The sequence below is a fragment of the Agelaius tricolor genome, unplaced genomic scaffold, assembly GCF_023055355.1.
Source record: "Agelaius tricolor isolate 1412-34295 unplaced genomic scaffold, bAgeTri1.0.p SCAF_1, whole genome shotgun sequence".
In the NCBI taxonomy this organism is placed as follows: Eukaryota; Metazoa; Chordata; class Aves; order Passeriformes; family Icteridae; genus Agelaius; species Agelaius tricolor.
This window is the reverse complement of record NW_027269261.1, coordinates 22,857,721-22,873,368: the sequence shown is the minus strand read 5'-3', so window position 1 is coordinate 22,873,368 and position 15,648 is coordinate 22,857,721. Positions and strand designations below refer to the sequence as shown.

The 15,648-nt window shown below is 40.5% G+C and overlaps 1 protein-coding gene across 2 annotated transcripts in view; it reads right to left on the bottom strand.

Moving 5' to 3' along the window:
* The window catches only part of LPGAT1 (lysophosphatidylglycerol acyltransferase 1), a 60,787-nt gene that overhangs the window by 31,741 nt on the left and 13,398 nt on the right, over positions 1-15,648 (bottom strand). For both annotated transcript variants that reach the window (XM_071426456.1, XM_071426467.1), the window contains one exon: positions 1,286-1,404. In XM_071426456.1, coding sequence (XP_071282557.1) covers positions 1,286-1,404 — 119 coding nt within the window. The remainder of the gene's footprint in view (positions 1-1,285; positions 1,405-15,648) is intronic.

Below are 15,648 nucleotides of genomic sequence, written 5' to 3'. Positions count from 1 at the left end.
GGGGTCAAATGGGATAAGCATGACTTAGATTTATATCTATAAACCACTGGTTAAGAATATATGCCATACACATCCAGAGGACTACACCCTCACAGTCACATCTTTACCATAAGATTGTCCTATGTACAATTTTGATGAGGGAAATTAAAGAGTTTATTCCATCATTCTACTCATTTGGGTACAGCACAGAATACCATCTATACCAAATTCCCTCAATTCCAAAAGAAATGAAAGCAATCAAAAGTACTTTTACAACAGCCTGCTCTAGACTAGAGTAGAAAGAAAGGTCTCTGCTCCATCTTGAGTACCATTTTCATACTTTGTGAGGTGGGGTTGTTTAAAAGGTATTTTAATTGGTTGGTTTGGTTTTTTTTAATCAACTTTGCTGTCATAAGCAAGATCTGGAAAACTTTCTAAAAAATGGTAAATCACTGATAAAGGTAAGCGTACCCATAACTATATTAATTCGCACTAAGAAAAACAGTGCCAGGTACAAATTGTGCAGATGCAACAAAAATCAGTTCTTGTTTCCTTGTTTCTTCAGGGTATGATGAAGGAAGCAACACTAAGACACTTAAAGAAAGAAGGCAACACTAAGACAGATACAGCTGATGCATTTTTTTCAGCTTGACAGGTATGCCTCCTGCTCTTTGTAGCCTAATCAGGCACACATGCCTTTCTTCCTGATTTGTACAGAAATCTGATCTCCTGTTTAGATCCTATACTCTGGGTTCCACTCCTGAATTTTCTGAACAGCAATGCACGGAACAATTAACATTAGTTAAACTTCTCACCAAGAAATCCTTAAGGGCTTGTGAAATAAGAGTTCAAGCAATTTGGACCTTAGCTAGGTAGCTTAACTTTGGCATGCCCTCATCCTACCAAAATCCCATACACGGCTTGCTCTAACTTTGAGAAAAATTCCATGCTGGAATAAAGTCGTAACCAAGAAGCTCGACCTGTGCTGGTCTGAGCAAATTTGGCTTGAGTTGCACAAAGGCATGAGGTAAGAGGAAAAAGTCAAATACATGATTGCTTGTGAGGAGATCTGCTTCCCTCTGTGTTAACCTTGACTGGATGCACAGTGACTCAGCTCACAGCTCACCTTCTCCAAAGAGTGTCCAGGGTCTACACCTGCTCCAAGCTCCTGGCTCTCACTCTGGAGCAAATCCAAACAGAAAGCTCCCTACTGAGATGACCTGCTGGGTTACTGTGAGCCACTAGGGCTGCACAGGGATGTGAGCAGGGAGCCCAGCAGCCACCCCCTGCCCCGGCTGTAGCCTACCGTGCCTTTGTCCTGCAGGCACATCATCAGCGTGCAGACGTCACCCGTCGCTTGGTGGTTCACCAGCACCATGGCTTCATCTTCTGACACTGCTTTGACATCATCACCCCATTCCACTACTATCAATAAAAAAAAAAAAGGTAAATTTAACACTGAGAACGTGGACGTTTTTCTATCAACAAAATTACCCCACACCCAGACTACAATCATAAAGAAACCTACATGCTACAAGTCCATTTATATTGGCACTTAGCATAGGGCAGGAATATTAGCAAGAGTGTTTATCCAAGCAGGGGGTATCCAGCTCAGTTTGAAACTGCATGCACAGAATAAGAACAAAACAAAAATACTCCACCAGAACATGTGCACAGAGATTGATCTTTTTGTGTCATTACACCATTCTATATTTAGGGTCTGAAAATTACATAAGCTTTTTGACCCAGCTTTCATATTCATCTATCTCACCTCATTAGATTAAAAAGAAAATTATATTGTCAACTCTGGGTTTTGCTGGCTGGGCTTGGTTGGTTTTTTTTAGCAAGTTTTTTTCATTTCTACACTCACTATTATTATTCTACTCCAGTAAAAGCAAAACAAAAAAATCTGTATTTGGATCATTGGGTTTAAAATGCTATGTCAAACAAACTCATTCATTCAAATCTAAACAAGTTAGCTAAAGGCAAAGAAGTGGGTTCAGAAAATGCTGCTCAGATGACAGAAACTATTAGTTAATACTTCATAGACCAGATGCTCCAGTGGCAAGAATGATGTCAGAAGGAAGATACAGTTGATTATCACCCAACACGTACACTGACTATCAAAACCATGCTGAGATAAGGAAGAGGGGTTAAAATTGATAGTTCCATCATCATGAAGTAAGTAAGCGGAGAAAGAGAAGACTGTCTCCCAAAGAACAGGATGGGAAACCAGTTTACAGTGTGCTGTAAACTAAAGACCAGAATATGTCTAATGCTGCTACTGGGGCAAAGAGACAAGGGAATAGAGTCTGTCTTTCTTCAGTGAGAGTGATGGACACTGCAGTGCAGGGTTAAGGGAAAGGATGGAGACAGGCAGAGGAGCTCTGTGAAGTTCCAAAAGAAAAATAAGATGCATTGCCCGTGCATGTAGGACATAACTTTTTCTGTGTTTGTTCTGTACCTTCAGAGGTTCCTACTGGCTATAATTTTCAGTTCTGACAACAAACAGAATATTTCACCTGCACTACTGACTCTTTTGTACTGTTAAAAGTTCTTCAGGCAGTGAAAAACTCTCAGCACAGGCTAATTACTGTCTTTTAAAAGATGGTTTATCTGATGCAAAGGTAATAGGCTACGCACTGAAGACAAGAAGCAATAATCCATGCAGAGCTTCCCTGTCCTTGAAGAAATCAATTAGTATCACACTTTAAAAAACTGCCACTTTATTACTTTCTAACAGCTCCAAAATTAGTACTGAATTGAGACTTGAACACAAAATAAAAAAAGAAAATGCTGTGTTTGATCACAAATAGATGAAATCAAGCTAGAGACATGAGGGTGAAGAGAACTATCCATTCCATAATGTTCAATCTCCTTTCCTTTCCCTGGGAAAGCTAAGCACAGATCTTTCCTTATTTGTCTCACCATGAACTGGGAAGAGCCCCTTTATCCCTCCTCCCCACTATGTGCACATTCCCTGCAATGCCCTCTCTCACTCCATGAACACTGGAAAATGCCTGGCCATGGCAGCTGGAGTTGACGTGCACCTTCCTTATCAAGTGTTGCACATATCTCACCATGGCAGTGTCCCATAGTGCAAGAAATTAAGATGAAAGAGAATTGTTTTAAAGGGAAATGAATCAACCACATACCAACTTTGAAATTATTACATCAGTGTTTCTATTAAGCAGCCAATATACAATAGTCCTACTGAACTGTGGCTTTCTAAAAGTAATAAAACCTAAGTACTAAATATATCAAGTATCTACAAAATCACATTTCTCAAAAGTAGCTAATTGTTTCCAAATAAAACTGTTTTATTTCTAGATCACTCAGAGAAAATAAATGCATTTCCTTACTATAAATATTTCCCTGGAACATAGCAATTTAATACTAATAATTTAAATTGTAGAACAGTTTAAAATTAAGCTCTCCAAAAATGATTCAGAAATCTAACTTCACAATGGATTAAAATGAAGGTCATGACTGAAAAATACAAGCCATGAGAAGCAGCATACAGTTGAAAACAGCTAAAGAGGAGAACTTAGGAAGCTCAATTTGCTATAAAAAAGTACACTTTTAACATACTAGTGAAGACTAATGTTTGACTTTGAAACTTTCAGATAGGCCCAGTCAAAGAAATACAGGGGAAAAAACCTCTCATTACCAATTTTACCTACTGTTGTTAAATACAAGGGGGTATAAAACAAACAAGCAGCTCACAATGCACTAACAGGCTTCAGCTGAGAAGCAAGAAAATGGTGAGCTCCAAACACAAGGTGAAGAAAAATGAAGTTAGATTTAATTCTTCAAGCTGATTGACTCCACTCATTGCACCTATCAAGCAGCCAAGCCAAGAGCTCAGCTGACAGGTAGTGGGTTATTAAATCCCAGGGTACCAGCTGGCCTCCCTCTTGCTTCTTCCCCCTCTGTCACTACTCCTCAGGCAACCAGGCTGTCTCTTGTGCTTAATAACGCTTTATGGTCAATTGATTGACCTGATTATCAAGGAGAACAGAATCACTTTGTCCAAGTCCTTCACAGAGCATTTCTGGATTGAAAAGAGAACAGCAAACCACAGAAGTGTGCAGAAAAACCACTGCCACTATTACAGTTTTATAAAGAAGAAAAAACCAAACCCTCAAATCTCTATAGAGTTTTAAGTTCACTGTGTCCCTTTAAATTCTGTGGGGGGAATAAATGCTCATTTTCAATTTTCTCCCCACACAAAGAAGAACCTTTTGCTTTAAGAAATACTTGCACTATTACATTCCTCCACTGCAGCTGGAAACATTGAAATCAAAACCTCAGCTGCATGGCAGCAGAACCAACAACACTGCTTTGCTCCACTGTAAGAAGACAAAAAACAGCTCAAAGGCAAATATTTGTTACTTGAGGTCCTGAGATCCAGCAAACTTTCCTCCACAGCTTCTTTCTACCGCCAGAGCACATTTCTAAAGACAGCAATTCTGTGTCTACAGGCTGACAATAGTTACAATTTCTGCAAATGCAGTTTAACATAGTAAAATAACATAAAGGGAGTAAAGAGCAGGAAATCATTTTAATGTGGCAAGACAAGTGATTTAGCTTAAAGAGACTTCACTTGTGACTTCAGGTTGTGAGCAAAAGGCTTCACCAGAAAAGGATGAAGACAAATCTACTTGCAATTACATGAGCCCCAGGACAGAAATATTTATCCTTCTCTCATAAAAAGAAGTGCAAGATGTACAACATCAAGAAAATATTTCATTTGATGATCTGCAGACTTAGCTCTTTATGAGCTAATTCTTATAGAGCTCCAAGAAGAGAACAAAAGTAATACAATTTTCCATATTTTTACTGAACTATTACTAGTTATTTCAGGTTCTCAGAACACTTGGCTACTTTGTAATCATGTCCTTAATGTAACTGTCTGCATGCAAGTGATGCTATGAATAAATATTCAAGCACTTCAATTACAGTATGTCATGAGGCTGAGCAAAGGACTACTAACCTAACTAACCATTCATTAGATTTATTTTTTAGTTTTGAATATACCTGGAAGAATGGCACTCTACTTATTTGTGCAATTGCTCAGACATTAATATGAACAACTTCTTTCTGCATACTGTATTTTAAAACTTAAAAAATGCTCTGAAACTTTCAGCATCTCTTCTTTGTTATAGACAGTAGTTTCACTACAGTGTCCCCCAAGAATTGGCATAGATCTCCTTGGCCTCATAACAACTTAAGTCCTAATTTATTATTTCAAAAAGCCCTGAGTTTTAAAGACTGACATTTTATGGCAAGGTCAGGGAAGTCACCTTAATCATTCCAGTCACAACTACTAAAACACAAATCACCTAAAAGTTACAATATACGTAAACATGTAACTGATTTGGATATCCACTTTATTTGCTATTTAGGCTTGAGTCCACGCAACATTCACAACTTTCTCTAGAAGCTGGAAGAAGTTAAGAACTTCCACACCAGAACTTTCCACAGAATCACAGAATGGGTAAGGTTGGAAGGAACCACAGTGACTCATGCAGCTCAACCTCCCTGCTCAAGCAGGCCCATCCCAGAGCACACGGCACAGGATTGCATCCACACAGTTCTTGAATATCTCCAGCGAGGGAGACTCTCCACAACTTCTCTGGACAACCTGTTCCAGTGCTTGGTCACTGTGCAGTAAAGTTCTTCCTCATATTCAGGTGGAAATTCCTATGCATCAGTTTCTGCACATTGTCCTTGTCCTACTGCCTGGCACCACTGAGCAGAGCCTGGTCCATCCTCTGACATCTCCCTTCAGACACCTAAGAATTTGATTGATGAGGTCCCCTCTCAGTCACCTCTCTCTCATCTTTTCCTCCTAAGAGAGATGCTCCAGTCCTGCATCGTCTTTGCAGACCTCCACTGGACCAGCTCTGGTAGCTCCACATCTCTCTTGTACTGAGGAGCCCAGAACTGGACACAGCACTCCACGTGCGGCCTCACTAGAGCAGAGCTGAGGGGCAGGATCACCTCCCCTGACCTGCTGGCAATGCTGTCCCCAGTGCACCCCAGGACACTGCTGGCCTTCTTGGCACAAGGTGTGATGGCTCACGGACAGCTCTGGTGTCCACCAGGACTTAGAGGTCATTCTCACAGAGCTGCTCTCCAGCAGGCCAGCTCCCAGACTGTGCTGCTGGTGCACAGGGTTATTCCTCCCCAGGTACAGGACCCTGCCTTTTTAGACCCCTCCATCGTTTATTTTCCCTTCTCATCACTTGCATCCATTTCACAAGACTTCATGAAAACTGGTTCCAAGAAGCTGCAGACTGGCAACTGTTAGAACGGAACAGATCCACCTTTAGTAGATCGCTTGGAAACCTCCAGCAACAAATAAACAGCATTATTGAGGAACAGCCTTCCTCAAAAGCTATCTAGCAGAAAGAATGTTATTGTTAGGTATTGAGCAGTGACTAATGCCTGACAACGAGGTTTCTATCTTTTAAACATTTCCCCTCTTAGTCAAGCATTTATGTCTGGCAAGTTGCAATGCTGCTTTACTGTTATTCACTAACAACTCAAAGCATGTTTCAACTGGAGTAACCATGTAGAGTGGTTCAACTCATTTGTCTCTCCTTAATAGATGGGATTCTTTGATAGCTGACATTACGAAATCCCAGAAGTGATGCCAAAGGTTAAATACTACTTAGATGTTTTTTACCCTTCACAAAAAGGTTAAGGTATTTATCTCTGAGCACTGGTTGTCTACAGTGAAAAAAAGGAAAACAAAAAATGGACTAAGCTAATTACCGTACAGTTAGTCTTTTACACTTATTAAGCATGTATTTTAGGGTCAGAATGTATTTCAAAACACCTACATAAAATCAGACATATACTACTTCAAAGAGAAAAACAGCTCTCCTTATCCCACCCATTCCTTCCAAAATTCCAACTGCCAAGGAAGATTTTTAATAACACACAAGAGGTACAGATGATGAATAAAAATACAGCACAGAAAAGGAAGAACATACATACAATATCATATCTCATTAAACATAGTTTCACTTCATATACTGTCCTTCTTCTATTAAAGAATATACCCTTTCTAACAGAAGTATTGTTGACTTCAAGGCTACCACAATATCCATATCTTTAGGTGGTAAACATGCAATCTCAAACCAGATTTTGCTAATAAAAAGAGCATCCTTTACAGATAACTTGATTCAGATTTTTATGATGACAAACTGACTGCACTGACAATTTTCCCCTTTAATTCAATCAAGAAAAACACTTGACATGGAAAATTCAGAGTAGGAACAGAAGCTAGGGAAGGGAAGGCTGCAAATAAAGGGAGGTTATTCCTACAATATATGTTAATAAGCCAAGGCTGGGTTTAAGATGTCCCAGTCACCATCTTTGGTTTTTTGTGACCAACCATTTTGCACACCTCTATGCTTCATTGTATGAAACAACACAAATTTCTTTTTGCTCTCAGTTCTTCTTAGCTTCTGTTCCCTCCTCCTGCAGTTTAAAGTCAGATGTGCTTTGTGGACAAGAACACTTCAGTAGTCACAATATTTATCCCCTAAGTCAACTCACCCTCTTACTTCAATTAACCAACAGTCAGAAGTGTTAAAAACAGGAGACAATTACAACGGAGATGCCCTGGCTCTGTCACCTCTCTAACCAAGCCAAGAACCAGGTTCTTCCCAAAGCACAGCAGTTCCTTTTAGAAATAGGCTCTAGCAATGACTGCTTTTGAAGACTGACTTAATTTTCCTGGAGTGCACGTTCAAGACCTCAAGGGTACAGTTTACTTGAGTTCTATAATTCACTGGCACAAGAGATGACGCTTGTGGCTGAAGAGAAGGCTCCTTTTACCCATATGTGAATGAGAATCAATAATCAGCAAAACCTTAGCTCACCTTCAAGGAAGCAAACTTCTTCCACTGACTTAAGCACTGGCAATACCATTTCAAGAGCTTCAGCATTTCGCAGTTGTATTAGGCAAGCAGTTTACATGATGAGAAAACTTTTAAAATTAAAAGATCCTGTGAGAATACACAAGCTATGACCACAGCAGATATTTAAGGAAGAGTTCCAATATATCTTAATTACAAGAACACATCTTGCACTGGACATACCCCCCACATTTTCTGGAGGTCTCAGTTATTTCATGCTGCTCTCACAACACTGCCTGACATGTAGAGGCACCCAAATCCTACATCTCATAGTTTTGATCATCCAAATTGGAAGCCCAGCTATAGATGGTGGTGCCTGCTCCCAAGGAGCAGTACAAGTCACAGCGTTTGCAGCCCCACAGGTAAACAGGAACTGTGAGATGTGAAGGTTGATGTCAACTTTCATGCCTACAGTAGTAATGAACTGTAGCAGCTGAGAAGGAACCCCGCTGTCTGTTTTGCTGCTTCTATTCTTAGAAAAGCAACTGCAAGACTGAAGAAGGAGATGGAGTGCTGAAATCCTTTTGAAGCACCTCGCGCTCATGAGTCACAGCACTCGCAGAAGGAGCGAGCTGAGCAGCACATTCCTCCCCAGTGACAGATAAAATACATTAACCACTCAGAAGAACATCAATGCATTCATGAAGTAATATCCTAAAGCTTTAATACCTTACAGACTGCAGATGGTATAATGGCCAGGAGAAAAAAAATAGTTTGTTTGAAGTCTAGAAGGAGAAGCGAAACAGTGGGGTAGTCTAGCAAGTTTTCTCACCATTAAAGAATATTTCAAAATAAAAAATCAGCACAAGGTAAGGTTATTAAGGGATACTGCAATTAAATGATCAGGCCTAAAAGTTGAAAATTATCCTGACAAGTTTTAAAATACGCACACAAAAAATTACCTAGTTAGAAGCACACTGTCACCAGGGCCCTAAAAAGGCAGATGAATCTGAGCCAAGAGTAAACACAGTTCAGATTAACTGCCACCACTTCAGTTTATGTGCAAAGCTGACATCCTGTACCATTCTGGTCATTCCCAGTTACAGTGTGGAAAGAAATAATGTTCAAAAACATCTATTTCCAACAAGAAATAGAGACTAATTTTACAGGACTGTCTTTAAGATTACCATAAACCAAAAAAAAGGATGTAAGCTAAAGATGAACTTCTGCCTTTTCCTGGTCAAAAGCCTCTAAACGCTGGGGATGACCAAAAAGTTGTAATGCCATAAGTGATGGAAGCAAAGAATCATATTTTCATAAATCAATTTTTAAAAAGGTTCTGAATAGAAGGATCTCAGCTAAGTTGTTACATAGTGCTAAGACAAGATTTGCAGCTTACTAAGGCTGCACAATGGAAGTAACCTCATTTGACAATCACTGATCACAAGATCTATCGTATGAAAAAAATGTCACATGGAATTTTGGCCCGGAGATGTTTTACTACTCCTTAAACAGAGAGTATGGATTTGAAAATTTTAAGAGACAGCCAAGACATACAATTTTTTTTTACCATTCTGCACTTTGTGATTCAAGTCCAAGGTCAGAGAAGATGATGGAAACAGCACAGACTACCTCCAGTCACAGAGGTCAGCACTTAACTAGACCTGTTGTCAGACAAGGCTGTGGGTCTTGTATTTTGGTCTGTTTATCCACAGGAATAATTTTTACAAGTGAAAAAGGATTTTCACCAATTAAGCACACGACTTTAAATACTGAATCCACATAATACTTTTCCATTGTTTTAAAATGCAAGAGTCAACATTTCAGGGTTTCACCTGTAACATTGATGTCTGCTTTTAACAAGAGGCAAATTTGATGCTGGACTACCCTAAGTGGATACCTTAGAAGTCCTTTTCAGTGTACTGTATATTCAAATGACAGTAATTTAACTATGGTTACAATGCAAACCATATCCTAATTGCAAAGAAAACTCTATCTGTAAGGCTGCTTTATGAAAAACAGCCTGGCTTTTCTAGAATTAAAAAGAAAAGTTACTTTGAAAGCAGCAATTCTGGAATACAACACCACTACAACATTCCCAGCATGCTCTTTTGCAAAAGCTTAAGTACTACAGAGGAGCGAGAGAGAAGGAAAGAGTGCTGGTTTTCTCTGGTAAAACAACATCCCAGTGCTGCTGGGTAAGGAAAATATGCTATGAATACAAAGTTTCCTATTATTGTTACCCTTATCACCCTTTCAAGCAAACAGCAGTCGGCTGAGGCTCTGTATTTTTAATAACTTGAACCCAGCAGGTTGCTATAGCACTTTACCCATGCTCATCTGCGCCATCACTGCTGTGCCACTAAGCAAGCAGGAACAGAGCTGACAAACAGGCTCTGACTCAGCAAACACTGACAGGAATAGAAGTGCTACGGCACTTTTCTCTTTATTTTCCCTTTAAAAACTACTGTTATCTTATAAAAATGACCCATCTGCTGCATGAGTGGAGAACTTGTTCCCTCCTGGGTTCAAGTTAGAAAATACCATAGGACTTCATGCTCAGTATATGAAGTGGGGGGAAGAGGGAAGAAGCAGGATGTTTGCAGGGATGGTGCTTGTCTTCCCCAGCAAACACTTGTGTGATGGAGCCCTGCTTTCCCAGGGATGGGATGGCTGAACACCTGCCTGCCATGGGAACTGCAGAAAGATTTCCTTGCTTTGCTTGTGTGCCCACCTTTTGCTTTCCCCATTAAACTTGGCTTCAACCCATGGGTTTTCTCACTTTTACTTTCAATTCTCTGCAGATCCTGCTAGCAGGGGAGTGACCCAGCAGCTGTGTGGGGCTTGGGGGGTGGCTGGGGTTAAACCACAACAAAGAGCCACTGAGATGATGAAGGAACCAGAGCATCTTCATAGGAGGAGAGGCTGAGGGAGCTGGGACTGCTCAGACTGAAGAACAAAAAGCTTCAGAGGGAAAATCATGCCCATGTGTCAGTACCTGAGAGAGACCCAGAGAGAAGTGTAAAGATGGCTTATCCAGACTCTTCCCTGCAATGTCCAGTGACAGGCTGAGAGGTAACAGGGACAAATAAAAAATATAGGATACCCCACTTCAACACAAGGCAAAAAACCCCCACAACAACCACACCACCAAAGCATCTTTACTATAGTATGTTTCCAGGTTGCACAATGAGGTTGTGAAATGTCCGTTCAAACCCTGACAGGACATGAACCTGTGCAACCTGTGCAACTAACCTGGCTTTGAGCTATATGATCCTCAAAGTCCTTTCCAATCTAAACAGTTCTAACAGCCTGATACCAGGAGGAAAAACATAGTGTTAACAGAACTCTCTCTTAGTGGATACGTGCAGCTACAACAAAACCAACAACTTCATCCTGCAGCATGAGAAGGAGCAGCTTTTACAATCACAAAGCACATATTGCAAATAAAAACTGGCAACGTTTTTCTGTCTTACTGCTGCAGAACTGCAGCAAAGATAAATCTGAAAGATAGTTCAAATCTTAATATGAAAGAAGCAGAGTATGATTCATCTGGGATCATCAAACTCAGGAAAAAAAGTGGGACCAACCCCAGGAGCTGGAGGCAACAATGCATTTTAGCCATTCAGAATAAGCCATTGTGTTCACTGCTAGGAAGTCTTGATATTTTCATCTGAAGATCTTCATTTAGATATTTTTCTCTTTAGCTATAGTATGGAAAAGTGAACTCCTCTATGGACGCTGTTTTGTCTGCATGACAAACATAACACATGAAAGCAGCGAGACTGAAACTGAACTACTTTAGGTTACTGGAACACCAAGATACTCAAATTACTATTTAATGCTCAGATACAGCTAGTGACACCTACTCAAACACAAAACTTAAGAGTAATAACAAGTAAACAAAAAACCCCAACATGTAAAGTGGGAAGGCCCCAGTTATTTCCCACATTATCTTTATCCAAGATATTTATCTAAAATAGTTACCTAAGCTGCTCTTATACTTGAGAAGCAGAAGAGAGTCACTGCAACATCACAGGACAATCTGTGCTGGTGGGAAAAAAAAACCAAAACTAGAAGGGGCAAGCCAGCACAATCAGGGCTATCAGGAGATGGCATGATGGGGCAGCAAGCCCCAGCTGAACCAGGATGAATCCTTACAGAACTGTGGCTGGCCACGCTGGAAGACCTGCTGGGCAAGTCTGGTTGGGCCAACGAGAAAAGCATAACCAGGACAAGTCACCCAGGTTACCTTCAAAATTGCTGTGAATTTCTTTCTGAAACAAACTTGTTAGGCATGTTGTGGTCTCTAAAGCATAGCAAGTGTAGAATTTTGTTCTTTTAAAGAACATGTTTAGAACCTGCTGAAAACCTGCATCCTCCCCATGCTTTTTTGTAGGCTGATGTACAAGATAAAGTAAAACATCCTTGGTACAAAATTTCTGTAGCCATATGTCACAGAGATACAGAGCCACTACTTAGGAGGCAGGGACAGGGTGACAGCTGCTCAATTTTTAGTGGGCTTTGGATTTGTTTGGGGAAAGCAAAACAAAGAAAAAATTTTCTCCCCAAGAGAGCAGTCTGAAAGCACACCCCCTGTCACAGTTAAAGTACTGCATCCCAGCAATAACCTGAGCTGCCTTTGCAGAAGCAAGTGACTAGGCAGCAGAAATCATCCAGAGGCTGTACCAAAAACTACAGTACCATTACTACGGTTTCCTTTTGAGTCACTAGCAATGGTATGCATTACTAATCTGATCCTCCTGCTTGTCTTTCCAGATGTGAAACTCCCCTGATGCCAAAAAGACTCATTCAGAAGGTACTGCACTTGCCTCAACTGCTAAGGTGGCTCAGAAAGTACAGCTCACACATCGTACAGCCTTAACAAGCTAATAGATAAAGGGATAAAGCAGTCAGACAAAACCCAGTCAGGGTCTGCGGGAGACAATGCCCAGAAAAGAGAGCCAATTTTCAGCCCTAGAGCAAAGGGATGCATCTCAGATTGTGCCATCAACACCAAAAAACAGTACACTACCCCAAATGTGTGAAAAACCCCACTAGGATAATGGTCTCTCCTCCAGACAGAGCTCTCTCTTTCAGAGTGGGGGTAAGGCTGAAACCTGCTTTGCAATCTCAGTGTTCACTCTGGGAATCCTGATGTAAACTGGCCAGCCTAGAAGAAGCTGGCCAAAACTAATAACCAACAAGTCACTGCACAGGAAGACAGCACTCCCACAGCTCCCATTCACCTATTCAGCTGCTTCTGCAGAGGTGCATGCTGTTTGGGATCAAATTTTCCTCTTTATATGACAGAAACAGGGTCTGCACTGTGTAGTCCAGAATAATGTAAATAATGGGGAAACTGGATAAACTGGATAAAGACTCACTGAAAAAAAATGCACTTCCAAGGCAAAAACAAGGCTTTAAATAAATAATTGGAAAAAATCTGTAATGCTGTTCCAAGAAGAAAATAAAACATGAGCTGTTTTATGGCTATAAAGTCTGATGGCTATAAAGAAATAAAGGTAAGAATCATCTATTATCATAGATAGGTAAATAGGTGGATGCAATCCACACTTGATTTTTCTGCTTTTGAAGTGGACAGATTCAAGCCCTGGTTGCTTCTGAGAGCAATACATAAGACTTGAAAGAATTTATTACAGAAACTTTAAGTATATTCTGCTGATAACTGCTGAGGTGCTCAAAGTCAAATCCTGATAAAGACTGCAGAAGATGTTCATTGTTACTTTTGAAGGAGCAAGCTCTACCACTACAAAGTTCTGCAAAAATTGCTGTTTTACTCTTTAGAGGGGAAAAAAAAAAGTGTTGAGGTATTTTGAAAGCCACAGTTCCAGCCATACAGAAAATTCTGCTCTCACTTAGTCCAGATCCTCCAGTAAATTAAAAGTAGGGCTTTAAAGAGCAAGTAACTGGTGGCAGATAGCAATGAAATGGCCCAGGAAGAGATGGCCAGTTCCTCTCCTTTTCAGGTTTGCAGATTGCAAGCTTCCAATATAATAACAAGGAAACCAGGGCATCTTGAAGCTTTTCAGATGTTTTTCCCAAAAAACACAGCTGCAGAAATGACACGACATATGCAGCAATTTTCCAACAAATATCCCAAGGCCATGCTATACCAAGTCTTTCTGGGAATAGCAGAAGAACTCAGCCAAATTTAGTTATTACATCCTGCATGGGGACTGGAAAGGGTGGCCAGCAATGAAAACACACTTGTTGTAAGTCTCGTTCACATTTTTCACTGAAAGTTTTAAGTTACTGTATGATTTGGGGCTACAAACTTTTCAGAGCACTACCCAAGAGGCTCTTGGAGGTAAAAGGCATGCAGAATGCTGGAAACTGTCACTGCTTTCTCCTTTCTTGCAACCCAATTTCTCACAGGAAACTGATAAAACACAGCTATTCTAGAGCACTTACATAATAGTTAGAGAGGTAACTCACCAAGGGTTTTCTGGGAAAACTCATCTGGTAACTCATCAAGGGTTTTCTGGTACCCATGAAAATCTCTGAAGTGCCTTGAGGTTTATGAAACACAGGAACCAGAAAACTGCAATCAGACTGGAAGTGAGCAAACATTGCTTTTCTTTATACAAGATGTGGAACTTGCCTGAACTCCAAGTGAGAGTTTGCATTCATCTCTCCCTATGTAGAAACCCTAATTAATAGCATGGTGAAAAGACCTGATCAGCCCCAAGCATTAAACTGCTTAGCTCTGAACTGCACCACTGGGATCAGGGGCAGGCAAGGGTTACAGCAAGAGGGCACACAGCAAGAAAAGCTGCCAGAGTGACAACAGTTAAAGACTAAGACTGTGCTCTTCAAAATACAAGCTATGTTAAAAAAAAATCTAATTACACTACTAAGAAAGGAAACCATTTCCTCAGTGTTCAAGTCAACTGGGCTCAGAAAAACATGGTATTTCATCTATCCTTTAAATAAGTCATATTGATTAAATACAAACAAACAAAAGCAGGTCTTAATCTGCTTTTCCTCCCCAGGGAAACAAATTGCATGACTTTAATCACTGGCTGAAAGTTCAAGTCAAGAAAACAATACTATTAGTGGAAGTCAAGATTCTACCTGTGGTAAGACCACCCCTATATCCCAGCTTGATCATTACCTTCTGTTTGCCTGAACCAAGTTGACACCTTGCAGCTACCTCTTCATATTCTTCAGTTCTTGCCTAAGTTACCACAACAAGACGTGATGATGTCTTGTTTTACAGCCAGTGTTTCTCAGCCCAGCTCACTGTCCAGTACAAATAATCACCACACAAAAGCAGTGCCAGGAAAACCCTTTACTTTTAGATTACTTTGGTCAAACAGCCTCCATGGGAAAGGCAAAAGGTCCTTTTCTGCATTTATTTGTGGTCTCCTTACAGTGACCATTTAAATCTTTTCAACTTGTCAAGTCTGGACAGAAAAAACACATACTGAGCACCTGAATGATCACAAGAACACTGAGAATGCAGATGTAGCATAATCTGAAAATCAATATCCTCAAGCCATAAACCTGGCTGCTAATCAGCAGCTGCAGCATTACTCTCCTCTCCACCCACACACCTCTGTGCCCTCCTCCAGCTGCAGCAGGACAGTGTGGCCATGTGCCACAGAACACAGCCAGGCACTGGACATGCTCAACCTGCTGCACGGAGGGGCACGCTTCAAAATGAAAGGCCTGCAAAGAATCAAAAAATAACTAGATTCAAATGCAAGAGAAAAGGATAAACCTTTTAGGAGAAGTGTTAAATGTTTCCATCATTATGTTTCAAGGACTT